This window comes from Eleginops maclovinus, chromosome 22, assembly GCF_036324505.1.
Source record: "Eleginops maclovinus isolate JMC-PN-2008 ecotype Puerto Natales chromosome 22, JC_Emac_rtc_rv5, whole genome shotgun sequence".
NCBI lineage: Eukaryota > Metazoa > Chordata > Actinopteri > Perciformes > Eleginopidae > Eleginops > Eleginops maclovinus.
In genome coordinates this window covers 4076489-4095118 of record NC_086370.1, presented here as the reverse complement: position 1 = coordinate 4095118, position 18630 = coordinate 4076489, and the positions used below count along the sequence as shown (strand labels likewise).

At 38.6% G+C, this 18630-nt stretch overlaps 1 protein-coding gene across 2 annotated transcripts in view; it reads right to left on the bottom strand.

Annotated features, from left to right (window-relative positions):
- Positions 1-17218, bottom strand: part of LOC134859248 (gamma-aminobutyric acid receptor subunit pi) — a 61192-nt gene extending 43974 nt beyond the window's left edge. For both annotated transcript variants that reach the window (XM_063875637.1, XM_063875638.1), the window contains exons 1-2: positions 16985-17218; positions 5331-5420 (exon numbers count right to left, since the gene is read on the bottom strand). In XM_063875637.1, coding sequence (XP_063731707.1) covers positions 5331-5383 — 53 coding nt within the window. In that variant the 5' untranslated portion in view covers positions 5384-5420; positions 16985-17218. The remainder of the gene's footprint in view (positions 1-5330; positions 5421-16984) is intronic.
- Between the last annotated feature and the right edge of the window lie 1412 nt (positions 17219-18630).

Sequence of the window (18630 nt, the reverse complement as noted above, 5' to 3'; positions counted from 1 at the left end):
CATATTTGACATGCTTTAATGTTCAAAAAGTGCTTTATCTTTCCTGATACTGCCCTGTTTTGATTGGACAAGCACTTAGAAATGTCCCGCCTCTTAGTCGTCACATACAATTAGTTGGAGAGCTAGCCAATAGAAGCGCGAGGGTTTCATATTAATGTCATTATAACGCAGAAGTAAACAAAGGAGTCCAATGTAGCCATTCTCCCAGGAGTGTGGGAGAGAAAACTCCCTCTTGAGGGAACTGTGGGATTGTAGCCTTTGCGGAACCAGCATGCACCGAAACCTATAACACACTACAGGAAAATGAAAACCCAAAATAGCATTATAGGACGTCATTATTTCTTTTCCTCAACCTGTCTTTTCGTCAGCTATAAGTAACTGTACTGCTAGCACACACACACAAATAATACCAACTTGGAAGCATAGTAAAAAAAAACTGACACACCTCAACAGTAGTAGTGTTTCTATGGCAACAGCTGCTAAAACATCAACTGTGGTTGCAGATTTAAAGCCGCTAACTATAAAAACTGTAGTCTGTCAATTAGGCTTCAAATGGGCTGTAACCTCACCTCTGAAACATCAGTGGTGTTGTATGTTGGTAAGCCTTGACAGCTGACATCTGTGAGCATCCTCAAGCATCAACTTGTCAGAAGAGGTCAAATTTAAGATCACTCTTCAAAATCAATGTGCCAAAGCTCTTGGACTCCTTTGTCAGTTTTGTCTTGTTTTGTTCTGAAATATGATCCCCAGAAAACTCACAACTCTTACAACCTTCAAACTGCATGAAGAGACACCGTCTGATTCGTGAGTGTCAGGGAAAACAATACTCTTTATAACATCCAAAATGTGCTTTAATGGACATCCTTCAAACTCTTTTTATTACATTATCGAAAAAAGTCTTTATTCAATAATGTCAATAATTGACACTAAAGTACAACTGATCTTCTCAGTAAGAAATAAACCATAACATTAAAGGTGATAACTGGTCCACATTGAAATGTTCCCTTTTTATTATGGTTTTAAAAAAGCAGTAAGGTAATAATAATTTAATCTCTCCAATGATGACCGATAAAAAAATCTGAAGGACTGGAAATAGATTTCCATAAAGGATCAGGTCATGTCAAGTAAAACGTACTGTAAGCCTTTAATCTGCCTGTAATAGGCTTCAATAAAATGTTACACATGCATTCTGGAACCAGTGCCGTAAAACCGCCACCATCTGTATGCAGTCAGGAGTTACTTATTAAGCCTCTACTTAGAGAAACGTAATGAGAAATGCAGCCAATGCTACTGCATGGTTTGTAAATGCACTGAAAAATTGAAACGTTGACTTTAATTAAATGTATTGTGTCAACAAATGTCACACAACTGTATTAGGTTAGTTTAAAGCAATGATATTAAATTGAATCTAATATTATTGCTTTCAACTATCCTGAGTTATATCTGTTGACGTAATACATTTAATTTAAGGTCAACGTTTCAATTTTTCAGTGTGTGTGTTGGTTAATGAATGCAAAAGAACGCAGTTATATTTGGTGTACATATACTGTATATATATATATATATACCCCTTCTACCCGGTGGCTGATTAACAAAAATCATTTACAGTAAGCATAATCAGATCATTTTAAATCCACGGCGGGTTTTATGGAATACTTACTTTAGATGATTTCTTGCTGTACAGTTTAGCTATCACCATAACTGCATCACATAAACCTAAGTTTCGTCTCAAACATACTTATATTAATCCAAATCAAGTCATTTTCAGTTTAAAACTATGACTGTTTCACACCATACGCCTGTCGTTGTTAGGCTAACCTCCAACAGTTATTCATTTTGGGAGTCATTCCCAAATAAATATTCTATTGTAATATACAGAGGATGTGTTAGCTTCAAATAGTTATTTAAGAGTGTTTGTCCAAGGTTCATGTTCAGTCAGCTCAACAGAACAAGAGATAGAGACTGCATTTGCATCAAATGCATACAGCTAACCATAGCTTGACTTGCTAACATTTGCAATAACAGTTGTATTTAAACTGACCATATCAAAGATTGTTACTATCAAATGAGCAACCTGCTTCCTGTCTGGAATTAAACATAGTGTCAAAAATGACCGTTAGTTAGAATTTAGTGTGGTAAATGCCACTGTTAGATTTGTAAACTGCATTCAAGGTATACAGGAACAGAAGAAACAAGCTAACAGGCGAAGCAAGAAAAAACGAGGCAAACATTCAATCAGTTATTATTGGGGTTTTTTTCGGAAATATACATATTTCAAGTTGCTGTTTGACTGTATCTCTATTTTCTGAAGTGTTTTTCTCCCTGCACCTTTTCTTTGACTATTGCTGATCCTGAATTGTAGCTGCCTTGCAAAATGTGTGGTCTGCAACACTCCGATGTTTATTGACCAGATAATACTTTATATGGCTGTGACAGCGACATCCTTATTTCAAATAACAAGCTTAGCCGTGAATCCCATCTTTGTTCTTTTAACAAAGCTGTAATGCTGCCAGGGTTTTATACTGCGCCACAGGAACATGAGCAGGAAGTAATCCTAGCCTGAATTAACACATGAGCTAACGTGTCATTATAGTTCTATTTTGGAAGGCATCCGCACACTAAGCAAAACGTCAATCTTTCCAGAGAGTTCAAACAGACCATCTGTGTCCCAGTGATTCTTCATGCATGATACATTTTCGGCTGTCTTAACTCGGAAATTTCTGTTTGCTGTAAAGTGAGGTTGATGGAGGTTTCAGAATCGTCAAGGTCACAGGTTGTCTTCATGAAGCCGTTGGGTCAATAACGCGGCCATGTCTGGTATAAGAAGAGGGTTGTAGCATGTGCAGGGGGTAAGTGGTGTTTCATTATCACTAAACCAACAGAGCTATCTTCATTATATTGAAGACAGGGTCTGCTGATGTGCTCCAAGCCGTATAAAATCTTCCATCTATTTCACAGAAGTCATAAAGAATACACAGTACCATTTGCAATGATTGAATTTCAATAAATAAATTACATGGGTTAAGATTATGTTCATCAAGCTCTAAAATGTTATTTCATCACCTTGGTGCATATTGGCAAAATGTATGGATCTGAAATTGAAAAGAAAAATAGGGGGCAAGATGTTCTACCTAAATACAATGAGCTGTCTAAATACAATGAGCTGTCCATGAAATTCTTCCATGTATCTTTTATGGACAAATGTTAGTCAATGTGTCCCAAATACATTCTTGCATAGGATGCTAAATTATTATAAGTGAAAACAATTACTTGCTATTAGATTTGTGTTGCATACGGCAGAAAGAACATTCCATTTTCCATTTTCTGCCACAAACAGGGACCAAACCTCCTATTGGTATGAAAATATGTCGCCAACGTATTATTGGGAGCCAGTTAACAGTTTAAAATGTTAAAAACATGTGGAGGCTGCCCTGTTGAGAGTTCAGTTGTGTAAACAAAAATATCAGTCTGTCACGACCTATCATGTTAATAGACCTGCTACGGCATTTTAATCCCAGAGCTGTGCACTATGCACAGAATATCGGTTTTGATAAGCAACAGAATGCTATTAATTAGTCCTCTCAATAAAATCTATGCAAAATATTGACAGCTAAAATGAATTTCAGAAATCAGCAAAGATGTTGTCATGGCTTCCTTCCCTAGTTTCCCATCAGCTTAAACAGACATTTCTAAAGCGTTTTCCTTCCTTTATCTTTGTTTTACTCACATTGTTGTTGACTTGCTTGGCCTCCGATGGTGTGATGCTATTGTGACATGCGTTTGCCCAAATTAAAATAACTAACTTTTCACACATTCAACAAAGAAAACACTCCTTTACAATAGTCAAAACAAATCAAACAAAAGAGGAAAACTCAAATAAAATAATAAACTATCCAAAGGCTCGTTTAACTTTCACAGTAACTTAAACGGTAAAAATCTGTACCTCGACGGCGTCTTTCCGACAGGTTGCCGATCTCTGTCTCTCTAGAGGCTGGCGCTGTGGGAATTGTAGTCCTTTATACTGTGTTGACTACAGATGTCCCGATTAGGTGGCTCTAACAGATGTCGTTCATTTTTAAAGCTTTGTCTGGCATAGACCAGTGTGTTGATGTCCACAGTGATAAAGGCTCATTACACATAAAATTGAAGATTATATAACACAATGACCATTGCAAAATAAATCTACATTGAATCTTTGAGAGATCACAGCTTCCTGAAATGAATTCATTTGATTATTGAATGGTCTCAAATTGGCATATTGGGTTTGGACAGAAAAGTGTGCATTTGGCAAAATGCTAGTTTAGCAGACGACCAACTGCAGCACATTAATCCCAGAGCTGATTGTGCAAAGAGGTGCTGCACTATACACAGAATCTCTTACAGCGGGACTCGGCGAGGCCCAGAGGGTTTGCCTTATCGAGAATGTGCAAAGTGCATTCTGTGCTTTGAAAATGAAAGAAGAGGAGAGGCTTCTCTTCACGGTAACAGACCAAAACATCCCATCAGTCTCTCTGTATGACCTCTGAAGGGATTATAACAACAATTGTATGCAATGACTATAACATGTGGTGCCCGATCCTGCTTCATCAGCTCTGCTCAGCAGTGCTTGGAAGAAGTTTTGGAATTTATTTTTCTATCCAATGCATGAGGAGCCACTATTGATGGTTCAAAGAACAATACAGTGAGTAACTTTCTATCTTCTTCTCAGATCCAGAAGTACTTATATCTTGTAAAAGTACAAGTACCAGAGTGTAGGAATACTCTGTCACAGTAAAAGTATTCAAAATGTTCCTCCAGTGAAAGTAGAAAGTACTCTCATCTAAATGTACTTAAAGTAGAGACAGTAACAGTAGTCATTGTTTGATTGGTCCATTTCAGAATAATATCTCTGATATGTTTTATAATTATTGATCATTAAAGTGTTCTCAGAGCTGGTAAAGGTGCAGCTAGTTTGAATGGCTTTGTATACTGCAGGGTAGCTGCTGGATTTACTCCAGGTGAACTAAAGTCTGATTTAAGGGTTCATTATATTTACCATCATTAATCCAAATCTGTAACTACAATAAATGTAGTGGAGTAAAAGTACACGATTTATCTCTGAGATGTAGTAGAGTTGAAGTATAAAGTGGCATAAGCTGAAAGTACTCAGGTACTCAAGTACCTCAAAAATGTATTTAAGTTCAATACCTAAGTAAATATACTTTGTTACTTTACATCACTTCTCAGAAGCCCGCATACCAAGCCTTGTCTTGTTAGAATAGATGGATTAGAATCTAACTTAACTCCCTGCCTGCACATTCCAGCGGTTGTATCTCTGCAAACAGTCTTACCTGCAAACGAGGAGGAAGGTGAACAGGGCCCCTCCGGATACATAGAGAGCCATGGCTGCCAAACGAGTCGAGATGCCAGGTGGAGTTTATCTGCGGTAAATGCACACAAAGGACAACAACATGCAATTTAGAGAGATGCAACAGATGATAGTAGTTACAGAAGATATGGATTTTGCTCCCTTTGAAAGCTTGTTTGCTGCATCTCAGAGAGGATGTCAAATTGTGTTTGTGCTGATCCAGTGAGTCCTACATCAGCTGGAACACATCACAAGATGGCATGTGCAATCTTTTCCTATCTTTAATCTTTCCACACATATTGATGGTATCTCTCAGCCACGGAACAACCATTGCTGCAAGGTGCCATTTGTTTTTGTCACACTCTCTCTCTCAGACACTAACATGTGGCACTGTATTAGTACTAGGCACTACATGATGACATTCTCTCAACATCACAAAGACTTCTATTTACTGGCGACTACCAAAATCCCTCTGTCTGTCTCAAGTCTGGCACTTTAGGCTTAGAACTTGATGAAAAGTAATAGAGCGTATTGAAGTTTACTTCAAAAAGTCAGTATTTTTTTTCTCATATCTCCATGCAGTCTCCCTCTACCTCTCCCTCTCTCCCTCATGCCTCTTTTAAGATGAAAGCAGTCAGAAACCTTCAGAGACCAGAATGACTTAAATACAGAGACCAGACTAATGTAGATGTCAACATAGGCTGCGGACATATTTAATATAAAGTGGAAAGCAAACTTGTGCGGCTGTACTGGTAAAAGTGACTTAACAGTGATGCGGACTTGGAATAACATTAAGACCTGTCTGTTGGTAACGTTACATAATAAACAGTGTGTGGATCTCCAGCAGTAAGGATTAACAACAGCACAGGTGTGGAATTGAGTCCAATGACTTGAAAGCGAGTCAAAAATCATATGACTTTAGACCCAATTTGATCAAATTAAAGTCAACTTCAAAAACAATAACTTGTTATAACTTCCCTTGGACCAAAGCCTTTTGAATTGGACGATACATCATGTGCCCACAGATTAAGAAGTACTTTCTTTAAAAAACTGTGCTATGATGCAATTCTTAATTTCCTGAATTGACTTTTTCCCAGCAATTCAACACTTTAATGCCAAAGATCCCATGAACCAATCAAACAGCATCCGATCAGAGGTCCATTTCCTCGAAATGAGCGCCACTTAAATTGTTAGGGAATATTTTGCTAAGTGTTTAACCTTTGACGTAGTTCATCATTTTCTCCTTCCTCTGTCTCTATTTCCCATGGCATAGTTCTTTGGCCTTCGGGTTGCTGTGCTCCCTTAATGAGGGGCAGTTTGGGTGCTTTGTTGATGCCAGTCTATGACCGAGCACAAGCTGACATGATTCGTTTATTGTTTAGGGACGTCTAGAAGCCCTTCTTATCTGAAACGTAGGTTCCCTGGCATATATTAATTTCTCATGTACGACAGCTTTAGTAACATATTGTCCATTCTTGTTTAGTCTGGCGACTGAAGAATGTTGATTGTCCATTCTGAACTAGTTAAAACCTCGGACTGCAGTAGTGTTGTTTAGAATTAGTCGGGCAACCGCTCTGTCAACTCATGGCTGCAGCAAATGTCTTGTCAGTTCTTGCATATTTAACCCAAAAAATCTAAATAGAAAATGAAGTAGTTGCTTGGTTCCATAAAGATGACCTTCTAAAAAAAAACAAAGTTCACAACTTGGGGGTAGACTCGAATACTTGCGTGTCTTTCCTGAGGTTTTAATTGTGAGACAATGGCTCTGTCCCACCTCAACAATACAACTGAACATGGACTTTACCCATCATGCCTATGCTGTCTTAATATAATCCCGTTATGTAAAAAGACTATGCTGCTTTGCACGAATGCACACCACAGTAACAAACTACAATATGCAAAATACATTTCTTCAGATATGAATTCAGAACAAGATTTCCTGACACTCTTGACAATTAATTCCCACAGCTCCAGCTCTGCACAAGCTGTAATATTTGGAGCCAAGCAAGCACCATGAACCAAAACACACTACACACAGGTACAAGCAGAACTTGTCTCAATGCTGAGCAAATTTCCTCCTCGCTGCCAACTTAGTCCCAGTCTGACTAATAACAATTAACGACAGGAGTGTCCCAGGGAAGTTATATATAAGCTCATTCAATAGCATTGCATAATAACTCATGAGCAACCTTGTTCATGTAATGAATGCATGCAGCTGAAGTTCAGCATACATGTTTTAATTTCCTTTATACATTATCTGACAAAACTGCATGAATCCTACAGTCAGAGGGGACATTGGGGCATTTTGCCTTTGTTAAAGGTTTGCACAAAATACATTTGAAATAGTTGAGAGCTGCCAGGTGAGGATAGGGGGGAAATAATGGTGCAACATATATCTAGATTTGCAAGGGGCTTGAACAACATAACCAGTATATTAAAGGTCCCCTTTTATGCAAAATGCACTTTTAGTAGAGGTGTGCAGTGATGGTATATTTGTTTTAGGTCGACCTGGAAGTTATCATTGCATGTGCTCCCCTCAACTTAAAGCAAGTCGTTTTTTCAGTGTCTAACCAAAAGTAATTTAAACCAAACATTGACGTTGAGATGAAGGAGCCCGGAAGTGCTTAAATGCTGACACATTTCTGGAATTCAGTCAGGCAGGCACCGACTGATTCCTGTTTCATTTGGTTTAATGTTCACCCCATGGACGTAAAAACAGAGATAAAGTGTCGGAGGTGGGGCCCGGTTCATACCAATGAGAGTGTCAGGGTTTGGTAGGAAGTCGGACCCAAGAGCAGTAAAAAAGAAGATGGCAGGTAGATATATAAAGGTATTTTTCTGCTGAACCCTTGTTGTGTTGATTGGTCATTTTGTACTGTACACCTTCAGTTAGTTATCTGTGAGTAGTTGAGTTTTTGAGAGCTTAAAATGAAAACAGAATCCATGTATAACTCCGCTGTCTGCGGTGGTCCAGGCAAGGGAGCTAAATGAGTCAAAATCCTGTATAACCATGATGTAAACTCCCCTAAAATTCAAAGCTGCTGCTGAAGCAATACTTATGAAATGCTGTACAATGGCAGAAAAGGGATTAAATGATTAAAAAGCATAATAAAAAACACATGTAAATGGGGTTCTTTTGCACTGATGCAATGGAGAGTATAAACTCAGAGAGAAGCAGGCTTAGAGGGTAAATCATATTTTTGATAAAAAAACGCATTCCGATTCATTTATTTTCCAACAAGTATTAATTAAGGTGCTATTTCGAAGTTAAAGACTTCAATTACATGCATTAGACATAATTTCCCAGCACTTTATGCTTGGACCCCGACTGTGGACTGCCATTATAAAAGATTATGCACGCAGCCTGGTTATATATTACTAGGAATGAATGACTCCCACTCACATGGAAGCAACTCAGGCAGATCATTACAGAACCTGAAACAATTTAAAGCTTCACTGAATCTATTTTTCTGTCTGTTTTAAAATGAGATTAAAAGAGATTCAATAATGGTTATTTATTCAGAGTCCAAAAGTATTTTTCAAAACCAAACTAAGTGATTGAGAAAAGATGCAATACTTTATGTGTGAATCATATACAGTATGTACTGGAGTCAGTGTAGATTATACAAATCTGCTTCTATAAGAGGGCTTTTTGGAGTGAAAAGCATCCAAAGATAATTTGCATGCTCCGGTGCACACATGGCAGTGTCACCCCTCACATATTGATCCAAATTAGGTTTTTCTCCAGTGCAATGAAAAGGAAAACAAGAGTACATGTGAGACATATTCAAATAAACATATCCATGCTGCATGCTTGTAGAGTCCCTTTGTATCTGCCATTATAAAAATGATGAGATGCACAATTGTTTGTGTCATTGTGTGTACGTGCCCTAGTGAATCGAGGTGATGGACAGTAAAGGAGAAAACAACATGTTTATTTATTTTCTCTCCATGAAACTGAATTCATCTGTCACTGTCAGCAGATATTGTTTGATCTATAAACAAAGTTACCAAAAACACACATTGATTTCAGACAAGCTTTTGTAGCCTATTTCATTTTATTTTTCCTTTGGTATTATGATTCATTAACTACCATCTACGGTGGCCAACAGGTGCAAACGTGGTACAACGCTCAAAAACCCTTCCATCAGGAGAAACACGCTGTACTTCCAAAAATGATGCAAATATAAAGACACAAATGGGCCAAAACACACGCAAAGGAAAAGACATGTTCACCAACATGACGATAGAGGCGCAGCATTTTACTAAAAGCGTTAAAAAGAAACATGGCGAATAGAAAACAATGCAAATGCAAAACGCACAGCTGGGAGCAGAGCACTTGTTGACGTTTGAGTATAAAGTTGGCCAGCTGTCTCTGTTTGAAAACTGTATATTTGAAATGACTTGGTCACGTGTGCTAGATAAATTACAGTAGATCATATAGCAACTATATTGGAAGAAATCATGTGATCAAAACTTTCATTTTGGAACATTTGTATTTCTATATTAACACTGTTTTGAAACTGTCTTGGGCCATTGTAAAGCATTTGCATCTGTCAGCCACCCAAACAGTACAGAAACGGTACAAATTCTAACAGTTAATCAACGTACAGTACAAATTCATCCTGTCACTTTTACAACCTAACAGTTTTCATATGCAGCCTTCAAACAACATCAGTTGAAAGCATTACTTTATACTTTTTACAGAAGTCCCAGTCCGTTCTGTTTCAGTGTATTGAAATCATTATTTTGCAGTCAGTTACTTTTTCCAAATGAATAATTTATATTGCTTCATTGCTACATTCGCTTAGTTGGTGTATTCAAAGCATTTTTTGATGAATGTCATCTTTGTGAGAATACATAACGAGAGAAAGATACTTTTTATTCTTTGAAGATACTCTGCAGTAGTTATGCAAATCTCCCAGTATACATGCAGTGTGGTGAGAGTGGAAGGGCATTATTAGTGCAGACAATCATTTTCTTTGTAGTGCCAAACCAAAGATCTTTCATTTAGTTTCAGTCCCACAGGGAAAACAAAACATACAGTTGCAAAACAGTGCACTTAAAAAAGCTGACTGTTGACAAGTTTCTGCTTTAACACAAAACTTTAAAGTATCACATATTGTATTCGCTGCCAAGCCAAGGCAGAATTTCATTGAGTGGTACAGATATCTCTCCTTCTCAGCGTGTGTTTCCCAGTAAATCTGTTCTGGCATCTGCCCAGGCTCAGTGACCATCATCATTAGGGACACTCCAACATGAAAGGGTGAGTAAAAGCCTTGCAAAATGAAGCCTGTCTTTCAGCTGTGACTCCATCCACTGGCAGCTTTTATTTTAAGCTGACTTGAAAAGGGCAGTAGCTAATATAGAAAAGATGTGTCAGGAAGTACTGAGTCACTTCATTTAATTCTCAGGCTTTTCTCTCCTTTGTCGCTTCCCCAGGTACTTCTTATTCTAGGCATTCTAGAAGAGTCACATCAAAAGCATGCCAACCCTTCCCCAAGTGCCCTCTCATCTCTCTGCCGAATGATGGCAGTGATTTTCAAGATTTGTTAGCAGCCAGACACTATTGCAACAAGATTAGAGTTGTATTCTTTCCTTTGCCTGTTGCAGTGGTTTCAGTGCACACTTGAGGCACCATCACAAAGAATGCATGCAAGGAAAGCTTTTTTTGGTTATCTTCCCATGTTTTGATGAAACACTTGTCAGAACGACGACAAAATGCTTTTTGTGAATACACAATCTTTGCTACATGCCTTAAGTGTACCAAGAAAGAACTAATCCCGCTTCTGCAGTAAAATGAATATCATTATCAGATGTCTGGTTAGCTAGCAACAACTGTTGGTGACATTAAAGCAACGTATTCACATTTACATTTTTCACAAGTTCTTAGCTAGTAAGGCCATGCTACATTAGCATCGTATATTACAACTGTGCTCTTTCTCAGTTCTTGTACAACAGTACTTACAATTTGACGTACTACTTTGAATACACAAGTGCATTTAAGCTGAGAAGCTCACAGCACAATGCACTATGCCATTGTCACATTGTAAACTCAACCATTGAACCATAGACTGGGTTAACTGATGTTGTGAATTGAATTAAGTCAGTTATGATGAAGTATAACAAACTATAACTTTGCGAGCTAGCTAACGGTGGCAAGCGTGTCTTCCAGTACAGCACAGCTGCCATTTATGATTTGAGATAAAATCTCACCCTAAACAATGGCCATCTTGCCTACGTAACAGAAGTGGCGGGACCAGCCCTAATTGTGATTGCTCTGGAAAAACTTATAGATGTTGGGGTTTTTTTCACTATTTAATGAATGTACCCCTATACTATTGTCCACAAGAATCCACCATCAATTATTTGATTGGGTTAATTGAGAAGTCTGTAATGATTTGGTTCAAGAAACTATAACATTGCTAGCCAGCTAGCTAACAGCGCCGATCGTCACCCCTGTTGAGGGTACAGCAGCCTTGTGAGATTTAAGATGACGCTAACTAATCAAATCCACAGTTTGCAGGGCTTTACTTAGGTATCTCAATTATGGCACAGTAAATAACTTAGTCTCAGTAAAGTCATCCATATATTTTAAAAGAAAATATACTTATAGAATATGTGTCGGGGTGATATAGCCGATCACTCAGCTAGCAGCTAGCCTCAATACCCCAATAAATTAAGTTAGCTGAGTCAAGGTTTCAAGGTTTCAAGGTTTTATTGGTCATATGCACAGCATATACAACGTATATGTTGGCAATGAAAATCTTATGTCGCGTGCTCCTCCAATAACTCAACATACATGGTGCAAATAAGATAAATAACATAGTGCAAAAAGAGAGAAGAATATTTACAATAACAACAATAAAGATTTGAGGATGTGAAATATATGTGGAATACATTGAGAGTATTTAAATACTTTACTCTGTTGAATGAGGAGGTATGGACAGATGCATCTATTACGTATAACAGATGTATATGGCAGATATGTATAATATATAGATATGTGTACTATAAACAGATATGTATGGCAGATGTGTATAATATATATATATATATATATGTATGTGTGTGTACTATAAACAGATGTGAGTAGACATTCACAGAGCTCAGGAGTTCAGCAGTCTTATAGCCTGTGGTATAAAACTGTCCCTGAGTTTGGTGGTCTTGGTCCGGATGCAGCAGACAGAACAGATTGTTGCCGTTGACGTCATGTCAGTCTTTCCGTGTCTAAATGGATCAATAACCCAACACAGTGCTGGATTTTGCTTACCCAGAAATCCATACATTTTATTAAATGAATTGAAAGTATCGATACAGTAGGTTGGTTATTTGCAGACAACACTTAGCCTAATTGCTAAGCATTTGACTTGTTTCGGATTTAATTGGAGCCAACAGTCAGCTGCTATACTTACTTGGTGTCTAATTGAGCATCATCCTACTCAAGTTATCCTTCAGGATTAACGGTCACCAGCAACAATTCACCACACTGACAGTGAATATTCATATCAATGTTTTCTATATTTATTTATTTCACAACCTGCTACACAATTATTTTTCTTCACGATGTTCCTGTTCATTCTTATGAGACAGGGTTAGGAAAACATACTTATATGCATGTGTATAAGCCAAATAATTGTAGTGGTTTCAAAAAATAAATAATAGGATATAAATGTTCTACTAAGGGTAGCATTTCATAAAATGGTGGAAAGTAAAGATCTTTCGCTATAAGGATATTATGGTTGTTCCAGGGTTTCATAAAACTCTAGGGATGCAAAACTCTGACCTTTATGATAAAAATGTTCTCATTTGGGTTGTATCTGACTACGCTCTAGCAGGTGATCGATTTGGATACTTTATTATCTTGCCTCCCCTACCACCAACAGTCAGTTATTTATGGCTTTAGTAGCAGTAGACAACCACTAACAGATGTAGCTACTCTGTTTCGATTATTTATTTCACAAGAATGTAGGATACATTGCAAGATAATTCTCAGCTAATCTACCTTCCAGTCAGGAGGATGAAAATGTTTTGAAAAATTGTGCCGTATAAGATTTGATACAACACCGGCTCTTTGTCGTAATCCATGTAGTCTGAGAACATACAGCTACAAAGAGAAAGAGCAGTAGAAGAGTCCACTTAAACCAATATACAAACATGAAAGCATTCCTCCTCAAACATGAGTTCAGTCCTCTGAAGTTAGATGTTTTTTTGGGAATCAACTATTACATTTGGTCGGAAATTGCTCTTAAAGAATCACTTATGTAAGAGGGATGGAATACAGTAATGGATTGTTTCCCTTTGTTGTAGAATGATACTTCTATGGTATAAACGACGATGTAGTAAATTCAGGGCCTTTATGGTTCTTGCAACCTTCTAATAAACATTCTTCATTAAATTCAAGTGACTTTACTTCCCTCACAACCCAATAGAATCAGTTTAACTTTCTTTCTGGCTCAGTTTCATTCCAAACCCTCCAAGGAAATGTTTCACCGAAACATCAGGGCCTGGACTGATTCTATCTAGATGGAAGGCTCTGCTCCCCTGTTTCATCTGTGGGTTTAGAAGTCTCCACTCAGGCTGTGAGTGACTTCTACTTCTCATCATCTCATAAAGGTCTCCATTGTCCATCCCTCTGCCTTATTATTGCGATGATGAGTCAGCAGTGTTGTCGATCAAACCAACTGTATGGGGAGGAAAATCTTCAGGCGTGCAATTACAGCAGTAATGAAAGTGGTCAGAAAGAGGAAGAGACGGAAACCACATGAAAAAGGAAGTTATAATGATGCAGAAGGGTTGGTGTTTAATGGAACAGTTCCAACTTGTTCCAAGCAATACGCTTACCTTTTTTCCGAGAAGTAGATTAGAAGAACGTTATCACTCTTGTTCTTAATAAAGCTAATGCCAGGGGAACGTTAGCTTGGGGAACAGCTAGTATAGCTAAGTCCAAAGGTCAACCATAAAGCTCACTATTGAAGATTTGCTAAATTAGGGAAATTCATGTTTGTGCAGTTGGGTCTGTAAGTGAAACTCACGTGAATTTTCCCATAGACAATATGACATCAAGGTAGAAGCCATTCCACAGCTTTAATGGAATGTGGAAACTTTTCTGAAAACATTATACGTTGGTACATTTTATATGACTCTCTGATTAAAAGTAAAACGTACAATCTGTTTTCCCAAAATGTTATGGTATGCATTTCAGAAGAAAAAATATCAGCTTTCGAGGTGGAGTTTCAGATTACACTGTAAAGACATCTATAACAATCTGCAGATAGAGTTGATTCCCTTTCGGATTATTATTACATTTTGGATGTATTCCCAATTGCAACAACAAAGTGATAGAATGTTTTTTTACAGCTGTGATTTATGCCTCTTAATCTGGATTAAATACATAGAAACAGAGGCTCATGGGTATTGCCCACCACGTCAAAATGATGGTTAAAATAATTGCACATGTTTTTATACACATCTTTATTACTCAAATACGCCATTCTATTGTATACTTTTCTTTATGCAGGCAGTTCAATCTCCAAACACAGTGAGCGCACATTTTTGAAGTGAGAAATAATTAATAAATCAATATTTTGTGTGAAATTGATATTTTTTAGGGTGGCTTTTTTCCTCTCTTCAGGATCAGTTAATCCCCCTCTGCCCGCTTATCATCATTTAGCAAGCTTTTGTAACATCTGCAGGAAAATCCTTTATTCATCAATGTTAGGTAACATTTCAAATCCAATTTTTTTGCTCGATGCCCCAAATATCTAGAATTATTTATCTAATAAATGATGACAAATGAGGATAAACTGGAATCACAATCTACTGAAATGCTGTGTGTAACTATTTGAGAGCTTCTGGACCACCACCTCTGGGCTTTGGCCACATTTCACATGTAATTATGTATATTCTCAGAAAAGAAAAGCCTGTGGGGAAACGACGTCTGAAGACACATCTGTAGACTGTGACAGCCCTAGAGTGGACAAGAAGGACCATCAGATTATATTACCGGTGATACATGACACTCGGCCACCAAGTCAGGGCAACATCCCATGAGACAAAAAACACATGTGACACAACTAATGACATCATGCACCTGCACTGACAACGCCCCTGGTAAATCTTACACGTCACATGTTTGAAATCTGATGGAACTCCAAAAACTCACAAGCTCTGCAACTGACGTAATGGATGAACTCCAAATAAATCACAATCAGTCCACTCCCGTGACAGAGGGCAACAGATCCATTTATCTCGCTAGACCACAGAAAACAGTCAATACGCAGGTTACAAAAAAAACAGGAAAATCAATATGGAAAACAAATGAAAACAATGCTCTCCAAAAAAGCACAGCCATACTCCAATACTTTAATTTGTTCTTTATTTTTTACTCCTCTTCACTGTCCATCAGAGAGAGAATGGAAATACACCCTCAGCTCTGGAGTTTTGGAGATAACAGAGAGCCTTTCCATTATCTTGGCACAACTCTCATTTATGTAAATCCCGTTCCCCTTCCTTCCACTCGCCTGGCCTGCACTCTGAGCGCTCGATCTGAGAGGCAGCTTGCAGTTTGACACACAGAGTGAACAAAAAAAAATCTTCACCAATTAAGTGAGCCTTACAATCTGTGCTTATTTCACTGATTACATCATATGGCAGCTATAGTTTGAGAAACGAGAGGAGGACTCGGGCAAACTCATCACAAGGCTTCCTGGAGCACTGGTGTGATTTTAATTAGTTATTATCACAATGGGATTATAGCACCGCTCCGAGCATTTTCCTGTTGACTTTGACAGCTTTTTATCTGATGCAGAGGGAGAAGATCGGCCAAAGTAGACACCACTGTTGATAAGAACTATCTAATATAATGGCTTGTGAATGTCTACAGGCTGCAGTGTTAGTCCCTGATAAATTGTGCGTTTATCTCTCCCATTAACACACACTTCGCCCCCTAGGGTCTCCATTAAATTAATTCCTGACCTTCACCTTCGTGTCACTTTATTAACTGTCATGCTTTAAAATCTCCCCTGTGCCCAATTAAAGCTTGATGAGCATCCACAGTTGGGATAGTTGAATATTGGTGATTTAAATAGCCAGGGGGGAAAATCAATCAATGATTAAGTGGCTCTTGTGGTTTGGCAAAAACTTGTTAACCTCCTAACCCTCCTTTACTTAGAGAAAAAAGGATCAAGCGCTGGTGCTGCAACAGAATTCATTAAAGCAGAAGAATTTTCAAGGGAAAAGTATCGACAGACAGACTGACACACGCGCGCACACGCACACGCACACACACACACACACACACACACACACACACACACACACACACACACACACACACACTGTTAAGTAACACGGAGAAAGCCTGTAAAATGTGACTACGCACAATTCTTTTTCGATACTTTCATGCTTGAAACTAAATCTTCCCTCCATGCGTTAAAGTTGTAATTCTGAGTAGACTCGTGTTTCCAGTCTGAATGAAACGGCACGCTGCATTCAAAGGCGCACTGGTTAGGAAAAAGGCGCACAAAAAGGAAAAAACACGTCTCCAAAATTTGAAGAGCTGCAAACATGAACAGGCGCCTCCCACCATTAAAGGGAAAATCAGCCGTGGTAATAAAGTTAAAATCGGAACTTTACCTGTTATTGTCGAACGCCGTGGTGAGCGTGTCATAAACGACAGCTCATCCTGGAATTAAGAGTCCGTGCGGTAAGAATTTCCCCTCAGATCGCCGTGGATGCAACCGTGACTTCTATCCAGTTCCAAAGACAGCACCTGCTGATCCGCGCACACAACTGGTTGTGCTCCGTCAGCGGATTCCCATTAACTGCTGTGTACTGGACGCGCTACTGCGCAATGACGCACAGTATGGATGCGCAGCTGATTTGGAGTCTCCAAAGCTGCCCGAGATGAATGACCAGAATATCTCTCATGATGATATCGTTGGTAAATAACCCTTTCATTACAGTATGAAGGAACAAAAGGGAAATGTTGTGCCACATTAAAAAAAGAGAGTGTGCCTCTCATGAGAAAAGGCATTTAGTCCAAATGTGCCATCAACAGAAAATAATAAATCAAAGACCTCTTAGGAGAACAATGAAATCCGTATTGATGTACAACACATGCAGTATGTTATCCTTTCATCTCTATTTTGGTTCTTTGATGAAACTGAGTGGCATTAATCCTGTCAGTGCACGCTTCACCTCACCTACAGATATTATACTTTTTAATCAGCTTCACAGAGAGAGGAAAAATACGTTGGTTTCAAAATTCAGGGAACACCGATCAGTGGCTACAAGGAAGGATGGAGGACCTTGGGCCAAGGTGTTCGCCTCTGATGGATGGAGCTCGACAACCTTCCATATAGGCTGCGCCTCTTGGCCTCTGTGTGGGTGTACTGGGAACTCGTCCATTCAAAAAACCCCAAGGGGCAGTCAGTCATGCAGCAGCTGATCCCATCTAGGCTTACATGTGTGTTATGACTTTTGCAACTCCTGGTAGGGTAGGAGAGCCTAACAGGGATTGTATAAGAAAGGCCAGAGACCACCATCAAGAAGGACAGGGTTCAAGCACGGATGTAAAAGAAAACTGGAGGCAGGGCCTGCTTATTTTTAATAGACATGAAGCCTCTTACAGCCTGAGGCAAGAAGATGCTTCCATTTTAGATGCCTTTTAATATCCTTGTGACTCTGGGAAGGAACCTCATTTAACCGTGTAACTCCCTGTGATTCTCCCTAGACAGGTGCCAATGAAAACCAATCATTGGTGACTAAAAGGGATCCCTCAACAAAAGTAATGAGAGTTTTTAAGTGGGTTTTGGTGAATAATGACAAATATATATTTTTTAATTAAAATATGGATATGACTTAACATTTTTGAAACGTTAATGCAGTCACCATAAGTAAGAAGATAATGTTGTGCTATAAAATCAAACTACATCACAGTCACATGGTTGCGCGTCACCTCAGCTAAACTAAGCTAGAAGCATTTCGTTTTTCAACAGTACAGTATTAACTGAACTATTTTATGTCATGGATCAAAGCAGGGAAACCACTTCAGCTTGTGTGAACCACATAACGTATTTCAGGCGTCAAATCAAACACATATTAAACAAATGTTGAAGATCAGGGAAACAGAAGTTGTAAAATGCTAGCTAATTCCAGAGTTTCAATGACTTAAAGGATTAACATGGGAGTTGTTGTACCCACGGTTTGGCCACTACGGATATTTCATTCAATGCCCAGCTCACGTCCTGGGGGCTTGGGTTGAAGCCAATCAGCGGACA